The 15,392-nt window shown below is 47.0% G+C and overlaps 1 protein-coding gene across 10 annotated transcripts in view; it reads left to right on the forward strand.

Moving 5' to 3' along the window:
* CC2D2B (coiled-coil and C2 domain containing 2B) overlaps positions 1 to 15,392 on the forward strand; it is a 156,351-nt gene that overhangs the window by 24,545 nt on the left and 116,414 nt on the right. For 9 of the 10 annotated variants that reach the window (XM_061635554.1, XM_061635556.1, XM_061635561.1 and 6 more), the window contains one exon: positions 13,300 to 13,483. The exons of the other annotated variant lie outside the window; for it this stretch is intronic. In XM_061635554.1, the coding sequence (XP_061491538.1) occupies positions 13,300 to 13,483 (184 nt within the window). The remainder of the gene's footprint in view (positions 1 to 13,299; positions 13,484 to 15,392) is intronic. 10 annotated transcript variants of the gene reach the window in all.

Genomic DNA, 15,392 nt, shown 5'->3' on the forward strand with positions numbered 1-15,392 from the left:
CACACAGATTGTATTCTTTCCTGTTGCATTTGTCGTGAACTTCTTTTTTAAAATAGATGTCCAGTATTTGAAGGTGTTCATGGCTACAATTAATTATACAGCCACAAGAGTATAATTAAGAGCATGGATTTTTTGCATTCCGCAGTGTTAAATTGAAAATACCCCCATGCCATTCTGATGCTTCCCATAAGCTCATTTCAAAACAAAACCTTACAAAATGTATAGTCCTGAACTCAGAAACGCTTGCTTAACAAGGCTCTAAATTTTCATGGTGATACACAAAACAGCCAGAGAGAATTGAGAGTTCAAAGTGTAAAAAGAGAGAGAGAAAAACCAGACCCCTTTTGGACTTTTTTTTGTCAGAGTTCTCATAATCTGTTGAAATTAATTAAAAATCAACCATGTTTTCCACAGGTAGCCTTCCATCACGTGGGTAATACTGCTATCTAGCATCCGAAGGCAAGAATGCACTGAAGTCAAGACCCGAGGGAACCAGGCCCCTCCCACTCCAGTTCATTCTTGCCTTCGTCCGAGGCTCATCGTATCTCCGTTGCGTGAGAATTAGTTTAAAAATTGTTGTTGGTGTGTCTGTTTGTAAACTTGTGTGAGGGAGAGTGGGGGAATTGGGGACCTTTCTGGGTTCCCCTCTCTTATTATTCCTTGGCTTGGTACACCGTTTTCTTTTCCCAGCCTTTTCCTCCCTCTCTTCCTCCTTTACTCCTCTCGAGGTGGTGGTGTAACTTTTGTTTCTCCCCCCCTCCGCCTTGTCCTTATTCCCATTTGCTGTGGCTGCTTTACGTGGTACTGCTGATCGTTCCCCTCTCCGAGGGCCTGGCTGCGGTTTTCCTCCCCCCCAGCTGCATAAAGAATCCCTTCCAGTGGTCCACACTGGCGGTGCTGACTGCGGTTTTCTCCCTGCTCCCGTTCCTTTTGGGGGGAGCTTGCCGTGCTGCCTCTTGGCTCTGTCTCTAGCTCCGTTACAGCGGCCTGCCGTAAGCAGCTCCGTGAGGCTGTTCCTTCTTCCTGCGCGGCTCGGAGCGGCTGGCATTTTCCAGCTGGCTTGGCTGTGGTGAGCTCTGTCGGAGCCATCCGTCCTAAGTGGCCCCAGCTTTGCCTTCCTCCAGCTGGGCTTGGAGCGACTGGCTCCTTCATGACTGGCTAGACTGCGGCTCGCGCCGCTGGAGACGTGTTCCCCGGGCAGTCTTGGAGGGCGCTCCTAACGTCTCTGAGCGACGGTGTTTTTTCTGGCCGCCATTATTCCCTGGCTTCTCATTTTCTCCTTCCTGCTCTTTTTCGTTCTCTCCCCCCACACACACACTGTGGCCTTCCCTCCTCTATTCCTTGTGTCTGCCCTCTCCCTTGGCTGTTTGAGGGCTAGTTAATTTATTCTTATATATTATATATAATATACCAAATAATACTATATATATATATATATATGTTGTTAATGGTTATTCATGGATTTAGCAACTAATGGGGCTCTAGCAGGAGCCTGGTCTGAAGGCGTATGGGACTGCCACTTTGCTGAGACTGAGACAGTCATGGCTTCCCCCAAAGAGTCCTGGGAAGTGTAGTTTGTGAATGGTGCTGAGAGGAGAGTCCTATTCCCCAGACAGAGTTCCAGTGTCACAATAGTTTAACAGTCAGCTGCTCTGATTGAAGCTTTGTGAGGGGAACAGAGCAACTTCTAGCAACTCTCAGCACCCATTACTAACTACACTTCCCAGGATTCTTTCGGAGAAGCCATTACTGTCTAAAGTGAAATAAAGGTCTGGTGTGAATGTGGCCAGGGATAGTTTTGGTTTAAATTTGTGTGAGAGGCTACATGTGCCTGCTGTAGAATAAAAAGGTGGGGGAAACCCTGAAAAAGAATGATACTGTTCACAATGTTTTCCTTTTGGAAAGGAAAGGGGCTTCCCCTCTGTCCAGTGCCCACCCACCCAATCTCCTCCCCCTTCCTGCCCTCCCCATCCCCTTCCAATCCCCTCCTTCCTTCTCCCCATGGTCAGTTTTACCTATCCTAGGACTGTGTTGAGCCCCAGTTACTCCAAACGCCTCAGAGCGAGTGGGCACAGGAGGATGATACTTCTGAGAGCCTTGAGGGAGGGCGAAAGTTAGCAACCATTCAATCTCTCTGGAAACTCCCCTGGGTGGCCTAGATAGCATCTTGCCACCTGCAAGCGCCCTGCCAGAGCCGTTGGGGAGTGAGATCTCTCCTGTGCGAACTCCAACCCCCCAGGATGCCCCACTTGGACCTTCAAATGTTTCCCCATCAACTCACTAACCGCCCCTGAAGTCGAGTCGGCACCTAGTGAGCCTGTATTGTCTGATGAGCAAGTGGAGGCTCGCCCTCCTTCACCCCGCATGAGACGATGCGAGAAGAGGTTCAGTGAGAGGGAGAGTCTCCAAAGGAGTCAGAGATTACGAGCAAAGACCTTTCCTAGTTAAGGCGGCACCCCTTTGATTGGGGTGCTGAGTCAACTTACTCCATACGCTGCAGAGGATGCTTAGTTAGCATAGTTAGCACCAGTAGTGAGCTAGTCTAGCCAGGCCTATGAGACACACTGCCTTTGATGTAATGGTGATTCAAATAAAGCAAGAATTATTGCCAGACTCGCCTCCAACTCCTGTGTCAAACTCTGGGCAGGACAGCTTGACTCAGCCACCATCCCTCTTCACCGACCCTCCCATGACTGATAACATGGAGGCCAGTGGCGGTGCCATAGGGGGAATCACAGTAACCATCGAGACCTTGTATGCTGAGATTCAGAACCTCCAGGTGATAACCCAGATCTTGCAAATCGAGAACCAGAACCTCTGAGCCTTTATCGCCTAGAGAACTGCGGCAGTGCCAGCCATGGTGCCAGTCGCAGTCAAGTCCCCCATGGGGCTACCTTCCCATTATAGTGGTCAGAGTGACCAGTTCGCCACGTTCCTAGCCCAGTGTGAATTATACATTCGAGTACACCAAGGCGAGTTTCCAACCGATGATGCGAAGGTGGCGTTCATCATCAGTCTCCTGGAAGGGGAAGCGGCCAAATGGGACACCCTGTATCTGATCAGAAATGACCCAGTTCTGGGACAGTACCGTGCCTTCATTAGAGTCATGTCTGACATATTCTGCAATCCTAAATGAAAGGAGACAGTTGCCCACCAGTTGGGTGCTTTGCGACAAGGAAAAGGGTCTGTGGGGGGGGGTCTATACCAACGCATTTCAGGTATTGGCTCAAGAGTCTGACTACAACGACCGGGCTTTAATGTACTTTTACCAGAATGGACTTAGTTCGGAAGTACTGAACAAATTGACACTCACTTCCCCGCCGGACACCCTGAAGGACTTGATCCAGTTGTGTATGCAAATAGACAGTCAGCTCGAAGGCCATTGGTTGGAGTTTAGAGTGGAAACCTCCCATTCCCAGGCACCATTACCTCTCCCCCGCATGCGCTACCTGCCTAACATTGGAACCTTGACTCCGTCAGGAGAGGAGCCTATGCAAATCAGCGGGGCCAGACCATGCTTGTCGGAGGAGGAGAGGGAGAAGCGCAGGAAGGAGGGGCTATGTCTATATTGTGGAAAGGGGGACATCTGGCCTGAGGTTGCCCCGCCAAGGCGGGAAAGCCCCAGGTGCCGGAAAACTCCAAATCCCAGCTTTCATAGAGGCCAAAGAGTTGGGAGGCAATGTGACAACTCAGTCTCCGCAGCAACCCCTCCCGTCCCAAGGCGCTCTGCTTATGCCTGTCCGTCTAACTCTGTTCTTGGGGAAGAGCTTCCAAGCCAAGGCCATGATTGACAGTGGGGCCTCATCAAGTTTCATGGACAGTGACTTTGCTCAGGAGCATGGCATCCCGGTCTGGAAACTGGAACAACCCTTGTCTGTTGAGACCATAGATGGGAGGCCCTTAAAGTCAGAGAATGTGACCAGAGCAATGGAGAAATTAGAGATGGAGATCCCCAGGCATCGGGAAGAGCTGGCATTCTATGTGGTGTTTTTGCCCCATTTCCCTGTGATGTTGGGGATGCCTTGGTTGGTTCAACACAACCCGACCATTTTCTGGGATGAGGCGGTGGTGGTGTTCACCTCAAAGTACTGTCATCAGCACTGCCAGCCGCCGAAGGAGGTTGGACCGGAGGTGGTGGCTGGAGTGCTTCCTCAGGAGGAAGCTTCCCTATCTGTGAAGTATGAGGAGTATTGGGATGTGTTTGACAAGAAGGAAGCAAATCAACTGCCTCTCCACCGCCTTTATTACTGTGCCATCAATTTGATGCCAGGGGCACGCATCCCCGTTGGACGGATCTACTCCTTGTTGGAATTGGAGTTGGCAGCGCTGAGGGAATTTTTAGACACAAACCTGAAGAGGGGTTTTATTGATTGATTGATTGATTGATTGATTGCACTTGTATACCGCCCCATAGCCGAAGCTCTCTGGGCAGTTTACAGCAATCAAAAACATTAAAACAAATGCACAATTTAAAAACATATTCTAAAAACAATTTAAAACACAATTTTAAAATTCAAAGCAATATAAAAACAATTTAAAAACACATGCTAAAATGCCTGGGAGAAGAGAAAAGTCTTGACCTCGTGCCGAAAAGATAACAGTGTTGGCGCCAGGCACACCTCGTCAGAAAAATCATTCCATAATTTGGGGGCCACCACTGAGAAGGCCCTCTCCCTTGTTGCCACCCTACGAGCTTCCCTTGGAGTAGGCACCCGGAGGAGGGCCTTTGATCTTGAACATAGTGTACGGGTGGGTTCGTACTGGGAGAGGCATTCCATCAGGTATTGTGGTCCCAAGCCGTGTAAGGCTTTATAGGTCAAAACCAGCACCTTGAATCAAGCTTGGAAACATACAGGCAGCCAATGCAAGCGGGCCAGAATCGGTTTTATATGTTCGGACCATCTGGTCCCTGTTACCAATCTGGCCGCTGCATTTTGCACAAGCTGTAGTTTCCGAACTGTCTTCAAAGGCAGCCCCATGTAGAGTGCATTGCAGTAATCTAACTTGGAGGTTACCAGAGCATGGACAACTGAAGCTACGTTATCCCTGTCCAGATAGGGACGTAGTTGGGCCACCAACTGAAGTTGGTAGAAGGCACTCCGTGCCACCAAGGCTACCTGAGCCTCAAGTGACAGAGATGGTTCTAGGGGAATACCCAAGCTACGAACCTGCTCCCTCAGGGGGAGTGCAACCCCATCCAGAACAGGTTGGACATCCACCACCTGGTCAGAAGAACCACCCACTAACAGCATCTCAGTCTTGTCTGGATTGAGCCTCAGTTTATTAGCCCTCATCCAGTCCATTGTCGTAGCCAGGCACTGGTTCAGCACATTGACAGCCTTACCTGAAGAAGATGAAAAGGAGAAATAGAGCTGTGTGTCATCAGCATACTGATGGCAATGCACTCCAAAGCTCCGGATGACTGCACCCAACGGTTTCATGTAGACGTTGAACAGCATGGGGGACAAAACTGACCCCTGCGGAACCCCATACTGGAGAGTCGAGGGTGCTGAGCAATGTTCCCCAAGCACCACCTTCTGGAGGCGACCTGCCAAGTAGGAGTGGAACCACCGCAATGCAGTACCTCCCACTCCCAACTCAGCTAGTCTCCCCAGAAGGATACCATGGTCGATGGTATTGAAAGCTGCTGAGAGATCAAGGAGAATCAACAGGGTTACACTCCCCCTGTCTCTCTCCCGACAAAGGTCATCATGCAGGGCGACCAAGGCTGTTTCTGTGCCAAAACCAGGCCTGAAACCCGACTGAAATGGATCCAGATAATCGGTCTCATCCAAGAGTGTCTGGAGCTGGCCTGCAACCACTCGTTCCAGGACCTTGCCCAGAAATGGAACATTTGCTACAGGCCTATAGTTATTAAGATTTTCTGGGTCCAGGGAAGGCCTCTTCAGGAGTGGTCTCACTACTGTCTCTTTCAGGCAGCCAGGGACCACCCCCTCTCGCAGAAATGCATTAATCACTTCCCTGGCCCAGCCGGCTGTTCCATCCCTGCTGGCTTTTATTAGCCAAGAAGGGCAAGGATCCAGCACAGAAGTGGTTGCATGAACCTGTCCAAGCACCTTGTCAACGTCCTCAAGCTGGACCAACTGAAACTCATCCAAGAAATCGGGACAAGGCTGTGCTCTGGATACCTCGCTTCATTCACCTGCTGTATCACACTGGAGTCTAAGTCCTGGCAGATGCTAAAGATTTTATCCTGGAAGTGCCTAGCAAATTCATTACAGTGGGCCTCAGATGGTTCTACCATGTCCCTGGGGCCAGAGTGTAATAGCCCCCGGACAATTCTGAAGAGCTCCGCTGGGCTGCAGATTGATGATTTCATAGTGGCAGCAAAACGTTGTGTTTTTTTTCATCCCTTCCAGTCCCCAGCCGGGGCACCTCTGCTGTTTGTCAAGAAAAAGAGTGGGGAGTTACGCCCATGTAATGACTACAGAGCGCTGAATCAAATCACCATCCCCAACAGCTATCCCTTGCCGCTCATCAAGGAGATGTTGGAGCGACTGCGATCCGCCAAGATATATACCAAGCTGGACTTGAGGGGGGCTTATAACTTGGTGCGGATGAAAGAGGGGGATGAGTGGAAAACCATGTTTAAGACGTGCTATGGACAGTTTGAGCATCTAGTGATGCCCTTCGGATTGTCTGGGTCGGGCCCCAGGGGTCTTCCAGAATTTGACGAACGACATCTTCAGAGACTATGTGGATTGTTTTATGATTGTGTATTTAGATGATATTCTGGTCTATTCAGATTCCCCAGAGGAGCATGAGGCACACTTGTGAGCAGTGTTGCAGAGGTTATGAGAGCACCGTCTCTACGCCAAGTTGGAGAAGTGCGGGTTTGATCTGACCATGTTGGACTTTTTAGGGTATCGCATTTCGACAGCAGGTGTGGAGATGGATCCAGGGAAGGTGCACTGCGTCTTCATGTGGCAGCTCCCCAAAACCAAGAAGGATCTACAGCATTTCCTGGGATTTGCCAATTATTACAGTCGCTTCATCACTAACTACTCTGACCAGACAGCGCCTCTCATGGATTGTCTGAAGGGCTCAGGCCCTTTTTGTTGGACTGAAGCCATGCAACAAGCCTTTGAAGAACTGAAAGAGCGGTTCGCTTCAGAACCCATCTTGCAGCACGTTGATCCCATGCGTCCCTTTGTGGTGGAGACGGATGCATCGGACGTGGCCATCGGCATGGTGCTTTTACAACCAGCACAGAGGGGGAGGTCTGAGACCCTGCGCCTACTTCTCAGAGAAGTTGACTGATTCTGAGCAAAATTACACCGTGTGGGAAAGAGAATTACTGGTCATCCGGGATGCCTTTGAAATTTGGTGACATCATCTGAAGGGAGCTCAACACGAGATTGAGGTGCTCACGTACCATTGGAATTTGGAAAGCCCCCACACCGCCCGCAAGCTCAATCAGAGACAGGTGTGCTGGGCTCAGTTCTTTGCCTGCTTCCACTTCAAAATCCACTACATGCCCCAAGCCCAGAACAAGAGTGTAGATGCCTTGTCCTGCAAGCCCAAGTATCTGGAAAATCCCACCCCGAAGTTGCTGCAGTTTATTATCCCCCCCGAGAAGATGGTGGCCAGTGCATGTCAGGACTCCTGGGTGTCTGATCTGTGGGCAGTGCAAGAGCAGGATCCATTCATCAAAGAGAAGCTCTCCGAATTAGCCAAGCAGCCTGTCACGGAACAAGAGAACTTTATGTGGAAGGAAGGGGTGTTATATAATAATAATAATAATAATAATAATAATAATAAAATTTAATTTATGTGTTGCCTATCTGGCCGATGGCCACTCTAGGCGACGTACATGCAAACGGTTAAAACACCATACAGTAGAATACAATAATACAATATATGAACAGTACAGCAATACAGGAGCGATAACAATACTAGTGCAGGGTAGGAGGCATTTCAGTTATAAAAGTTAACCCTCCCTGGAAATCCCAAAGGCTTGTTGAAAGAGCCAGGTCTTTAAGGCTTTACAGAATACATTTAGGGAAGAGGCGTGCCGTAGATCTTGTGGGAGGGAGTTCCAGAGGGTGGGGGCCGCCACTGAGAAAGCCCTCTCTCTAGTTCCCGCCAATCTAGCTGTTTTTGTTGGCGGGATTGAGAGAAGGCCCTGTGTGGCTGATGTTGTCGGGCAGCATAATTGGTGGCGTTGAAGGCGCTCTGTTAGATAAACTGGGCCGAGACCGTGTAGGGATTTAAAGGTTAATACCAACACCTTGAATTGGGCCCGGAAAACAACTGGAAGCCAGTGTAGATCGAATAACACTGGTGTTATGTGATCCTGACAGCGACTATTCGTAAGTAGTCGAGCCGCCGCGTTTTGTATAAGTTGTAGTTTCCAGACCGTTTTCAAGGGTAACCCTACGTAGAGTGCATTACAGTAATCCAATAGAGAGGTGACCAGGGCGTGTACCACAAGGATGCCATTTATGTGCCCCCCGGAGAGATGAGAGTCAGGGTGCTGCGTCAGTGCCATGATTCCCCCACCGCTGGGCATTTTGAGTGTTGGACTATGACCTGGGAGACCAGGGTTCGAATCCCCACACAGCCATGAAGCTCACTGGGTGACCTTGGGACAGTCACTGCCTCTCAGCCTCAGAGGAAGGCAATGGTAAACCACCTCTGAATACCACTTACCATGAAAACCCTATTCATGGGGTTGCCATGAGTTGGAATTGACTTGAAGTCAGTCCATTTCATTTTGCCCCCAAGACTTTACAAGCAGTAACCAGAGAGTTTTGGTGGCCTTGGATGAAAAGGGAAGTTGAGCACTACGTTCGGTCTTGCCACACTTGCACACAGGCCAAACACACCATGGGACAGCCAGCAGGGCTTCTGGAACCACTTCCCACCCCGCAGGGCCCCTGGGAGATGGTCACCATGGACTTTGTTCTGATCTCCCTACTTCGCAAGGAAAGATGACTGTGTTGGTAGTGGTGAATGCCTTCACGAAGATGGCTCACTTCATTCCATGTACTGGACTCCCAAACGCACAAGAGACAGCCTGTTTGTACGTGCAGTATGTGTACCGGTTGCACGGTCTGCCAGACAGTCTGGTCTCAGACCGAGGGACACAGTTTACGGCATGGTTCTGGTGTGCGATGTGGCAACTGCTACAGAGTGAACTGCAACTGTTGTCGGTTCATCACCCACAGACTGATGGGCAAACGGAATGAGTGAATGCTACTTTAAAGCAATATTTGTGCTGCTATGTCAACTGTCAGCGAGATAATTGGGTCTCCTTTTTGCCCCTTGTGGAATTTGCCTATAACAATGCTGTACATGCAACCACGCAACAACCCCCATTCTTTGCTAACTTAGGATACCATCCTTGGGCGTTTGCTGCCCCACGGGTCATTCCAGGTGTCCCAGTGGCAGAGGACTTTGTGCAAGAACTTCAGGCTAGGCAGCAGCTTTTGAAAAAGCAACTAGAGCAAGCAAAGGAGGACTACAAGAGAGTTATGGATCAGCATTGTCAGGAGGGGGTTCCGAACCAAGTGGGAGACAGGGTGTGGCTGTCCACGCGTTACTTGCCAACACAGGGGCATTGTCATAAGTTAGCAGATTCCAGGGTGGGACCCTTCAAAGTGGAGGCGCAGATCAACCCAGTGGCCTTCTGTCTGAAACTGCCTCCCACCTTCAAGATATACCCTGTGTTTCATCGGTCCTTGCTGATGGCTGAACACCCCCCAGATTCTCACAGAGCGCCAGAGGAACTGTTACCTCCTCTCATTGTGGATGGTCTGGAAGAATACAAAGTGGAACAGATTTTGGACTCGCGAAAGCGCCGGGAACAACTCTAGTATTTGATTCACTGGAAGGGCTATGATCCATTGGAACGCTCTTGGGAAGCAGCGGATGATGTGCATGTGCCAGACTTGGTGAGGGAATTCCATGATGTCTATCCGGACAAGCCCAAACCCAGGGCGTGGAGGGGAATGGAGCATGGAGGGGGTATGTTGAGCTCCAGTTACTCCAAACGTCTCAGAGCGAGTAGGCAGAGGAGGATAAGACTTCTGAGAGCCTTGAGGGAGGGGGAAGCATTAGCAACCCTTCAATCTCTCTGGACACTCCCCTGGGCGGCTTAGAGCCTGTTCCACCTGATAGCGTCTTGCCACCTGCAAGCACGCTGCCAGAGCCATTGGGGAGCGATCTCTGTCTTGCGCCAACTCCAACCCCCCAGGATGCCCCACTTGGGCCTTCAAACGTTTCCCCACCAACTCGCTCCCTGCCCCCTGAAGTTGACCCGGCACCTAGTGAGCCTGTATTGTCTGATGAGCAGGCGGAGGCTCACCCCCTTTCACCCCGCGTGAGGTGACGGGAGAAGCGGTTCAGTAAGAGGGACAGTCTTCAAAGGAGTCAGAGATTACGAGCGAAGACCCTTCCTAGTTAAGGCGGCACCCCTTTGATTGGGGTGCTGAGTCAACTTATTCCATACGCTGCAGAGGATGCTTAGTTAGCATAGCTAGCGCCAGTAGTGAGCTAGTCTAGCCAGGCCTATGAGACGCACTGCCTTTGATGTAATGGTGACTCTAATAAAGCAAGAGTTATTGCCAGACTCACCTCCGACACCTGTGTCAAACTCTGGGCAGGAGAGACTATGACCTGGGAGACCAGAGTTCAAATCCTCACACAGCCATGAAGCTCACTGCAAGACCTTGGGCCAGTCACTGCCTCTCAGCCTTAGAGGAAGGCAATGGTAAGTCACCTTTGAATACCACTTACCATGAAAACTTTATTCATAGGTCTCCATAAGTCAGAATCAACTTGAAGGCAGAATCATTTTCAGGCATGATTGCATGAACTCAGTGAGCATGCAAATGATCAAACCTGTCCTCCTCTCCTTCTCCCTCCCATCCTCTCTCTTTTGCCTCTTCCCTCCCCTTCCAGTCCCCTTCTTCCCCCCTCACTCCTTCTGCTCTCCCTCCTCCATTTTCTGTACTCTCTCCCTCCTCGTCCTCCATGGTCACTTTTACCTATCCTAGCCATGATTGCACAGGAGTAAATCCCATTGAACTCAGTAAGCATGCAAATGATCAGACTTGTCTTTCCCCTCCTTCCCCTCTCCTCTCTCTTCCTCCTCCCTTCCTCCTTTCCTCTTCCTTTTTCCTCCTTTCCTACCCACTCCTGGCTTCCCTCCCCATGGTCAGTTTTACCTATCCTAAGCTTTTGTCTGGGAGTAAATCCTACTGAACTCAATAAACATGCAAATTATCAAACCTGCCCATCCCTCCTCCCCCTCCTGCCTGCTCCCCTCCTCCCCTCTCCATCCCCTGTGGTCAGTTTCACCTATCCTAAGCATGATTTCATGGGAGTAAATCCCACTGAACTCAATAAGCATTGCAAATTATCAATCCATTCTCAGCAAACTTCCACAGGATCCCATTTCTTACCTCCCGTGTTAAAAAGCAGAGAAATTCATTAATAGGCAAAAAAAAAAAACCTTGTGGTTTAAGAATGTACCTATAGCCAACAGATACCAAATTCTTCCAAGCTACACAGGAAGTAGATTGGACTATGAAAGACCAGTACAAATTGTGTTTGCATCTTTACAAATTTGTAGGGCAGTACATTATCTCAGAGAGGAGGTCAGGTCTCCTGCTCCATGGTGCATTCGCTATAGCTGCCCAATTTCCCTGCTTTTTAAAGTGTGATAGAAATATCTGTTGGCTATAGGTACGTTCTTAACCCGTAAGTTTTTTTGCCTACTAGTGAATTCACTTTCTTTGTTACAAAGGAAAAAATATGAAATAAATAATTTTTAAAAGTTATCTTTGGTGACCCAGAACTTAAATACAAAACAACCATATATCCTTGTAAAAGTATTTTCTTCTGTTTGTTCATTTGTCTTTCAAAGTACTTTATGCCATTCATAAAATTCCTGGGTATCTTTAGCCATGATCCAAAGAAGTATTTTACTTATTTTAAAACCAATGCTGGTGCAACTGGAGCTTTCTTTGAAGTAATAATAATAATAATAATAATAAAATTTTATTTCTAGGCTGCCTATCTGGCCGAATTAACGGCCACTCTAGGCGGCGTACATAGAGTAAAATATAACATATAATACAAAACAACAATAAGTATACTCAATCCAAACCTACCGCCATCATACAAAAATTTAAACTAAATTAGACAGAGGTCTCGAATGCCTGCTTGTGCTTATGCGTTAACTCTCTGCGGTGCTGCTGCAGAGTATCCTGCTGAACTAATTAAAAATGAGGGGAAATAGGCTTAAGACTATTCCAAACAGCAAACATGCATCTACTTTCCACAAGATCTCCCATCCTTACAGGTACTAGATTTTCTGCTGCTGGCTCCAGATGAGGGCCATTTTGAGCTAATAGAAACTGACAATTTTGTAAGTGTATTCTTGTCTTAAGAGGCATTAATAGAATAGTAATTTGCATCATTGGGAGTGGAAACAGAAGCTGTTCTGAAAAAATCTCAAAGGAAGGTCTACGGTCTTTACAGATGGAAGGAAAGTGAGAGGCTGTAGGAAATGAATGCATCTCAGAAGTTGTTTGCAAGTGAGAGTTACTGTGGAAAACGGTGGTTAGGGTTAGGGTGAACTTCTTTCTCTTGCTTTGTTGTTGGAGGACAATACACTGATATTTGTTCAAGCAGAGACATCAGGAGAGATAAGCAAGTTGGGCTACACACAGCACCAGGCTCTATACTTTATTTTTCAGCAAGATCAGGAAGGTGCTGCCTGCTCTCCTACTGGTGCACTGGATCATACACTGAAATACACACACATTCTGAATACAAGCAATCAATGGCACTTCATGTTCTGGTTTTGGAAATATTGGTGGAAAATGTCTGTTGGTCCTAGAGATAAGAGTAATCCAAGTATTCAGGAATCATTTATTTCTGGCTAGAAGACAATATTTGGATATTGTCCACTAAAGTATGACTTTTCTAAGTATGATGATAACCTTCAAATATGACAAAAACTGTAGCTATCCATGTTGATCCACTGTAAACAATCTAAAAGTAATAGTATGATATTACCTTTATTAGGACTATTTGAAAGATCACAATGAAGTGAGCAGGCTGGTCCTCTGTAAACTTTTAGTTGGTCCTAATAAAGATTTTACGATACTATATTTTACTACATAAAATTATAAAACAATTTTCATGGAAATTATTTATATCCATTCTAAAAAAAAATGTATACTGTATTGTGTTCCATTTTACAGCTATCAGTCTCACCATTCTCTTAAATCTATATTTCTATACACTTTTTATGATTAACAACAGAAATCAATACATGACAGTCTTCAAAATGCCTGTGCCTTAAATGAACAAGCCCCATTGCTTGACCATGTGAAAGAAATACTATTGCCAGAATTGCTTGAAGTAAAACCGCCTGAGTATGAATGCAGTAACCTCGATAAGAAAAAGCAATGGGACCAACAACTTTTTGTGCCAAGCACTTCCCCAGGTGTTGTATGTTTGAACTTATAAACACACACATACATATTTGTACAGTAGTCTGTGGATAGTTTGATTCTGTTCATTTTCTGGTACAAAAGCAGAAGTGACTGCCACCCCTCAATTTCAAAAAAGAGTGAGGTGAGCTGTTAAACACAGTTCAATGGAAATTTCACTCACTAAAATTCAACACGGAGGCTTCCCTGTTGCCCTTATATGTTGCCCTTTCATGAGTATATCATCACCTACATAGGGAACTATGCTTAATATCTGCATCTCCCAGACACTGCCCAGTGGTTCATTGCATCAACAAAGGTGATTGATTGCCTTAAGCTCAGTATAAGTGTGTATATAACCATGTGCTAACAATGATCACTGTTTCCAGTTTAATGGATCATAATGAGCCTGACTAGATTGTAATATCTACTGCTGAATTCTGATTTTTGAAAAAGCAGCAGCAACAGGGAATGGGAGAGAGAACAAGGCCTCTTCCATCAGCCTGTGTGGCCCAACTACTTCCTAACCCTTTTCTTCTTGGAAGCAGCAACAGGCAGCCATTTTGCATGAGACATAGGGAGGGGAAAAATCTCCTGTTGGCCTGTTTGGACAACTATTCATTCTGACTTTCCCCAATAATAATAATAATAATAATAATAATAATATAATACCACACCACCTTTCCTCCAAGGAGCTCAGAGTGGTGTACATGGTTTCCCTATTCATGATGGTAGTTGCTTTATTTATACGTAGTGCTTTTTTGGCCCCAAGACCCCCAAAGCAGTTAACATAATATTAATTCAAAAGAAACACACAAAGTATAATCAGGCAAAACAATATAAAATAACCAAGTCATCTAATGCCAATCAATTACACTAGATATACATTTGTGAACTGCATTCATGTTCTCACCACAGATGCAGTTCCCCAGCATTCCATCTTTCACTTAGAAGCCAGGTTAACTCACATCCTTCCTGCCCCTGGCTGCTCCAAACTCTAGGAGCAAGTCCATTCATGATCATTCATCCAGGGAGAGTGCCCTTTACCTCATTATACCCCAAAGTGCATGTCTCTACAAACAGATGTAAGCCTGAGAGATGGCTATGTTACTTTTAATTTTTGTAGTGAGACTAGTAGTTTTTGGTGCTTTATAAATAATAACGTATAGGTGCATGACTTTATAAAGAACATATTTTTAAAGGTAACAATGTTCCCAATATATCCCATTTAGCTGACCCCTTAAAAATAGTAAGGGAAGTATTAATAGCTATAATATAGGCCAGAGTTGTTCTTTGTTAAAATGGGTAAATTTAATGCTAGAAGTGTTTACAGAAGTGTCAGACATACTTGGGATCCTGTGTTGTCATGACTAGGATGCTAATTGGGAGGCTCCAGTGTCACCAGCTAAAGAGCCAGACTGGATTCTTGGCTATGAGCCTGATGATCAGGGGATCACCAAACACAAGGTTGATGAGTAGGAGTCCTCTAAACTTAATGCCACAGAATCAGGTACTGTAGAACTGGAGCCAGTGTCCTTAAAGGCCCCTTTCTCTGGGCTTCAGAACCCAAGTGTCTTTCATGCTAGGAGATGTGGCCTAGAGGCAGAAACTCAGAAGTCTCGGAACACTTCTAATTTTTGGTGGAGCAAGTTGTTCTGTAGGAGCTCTCCCTGGTGCTATAATGGACCTGCGTTGCTCCATGAGCTCCTATAATGGATCTGCCTTGCTGTATGAATTCCTCTATGGGATCAGAACAGGACATGTTTCAGTATGAATCGTTCTGGGGGAGTTGGAAATATTAGAGAAAAGAATAAAGGTTAGTGAAAGAACGTGCTCTTTTTTTAAAAAAAACTATTGGGGGCATGGTGCACACCAGATTGGTTGGGACTACTGTTGTACTTTTCTGGATCAGATCTAAATATC

Source organism: Rhineura floridana, chromosome 7 (genome assembly GCF_030035675.1).
Source record: "Rhineura floridana isolate rRhiFlo1 chromosome 7, rRhiFlo1.hap2, whole genome shotgun sequence".
NCBI classification, from domain to species: Eukaryota; Metazoa; Chordata; class Lepidosauria; order Squamata; family Rhineuridae; genus Rhineura; species Rhineura floridana.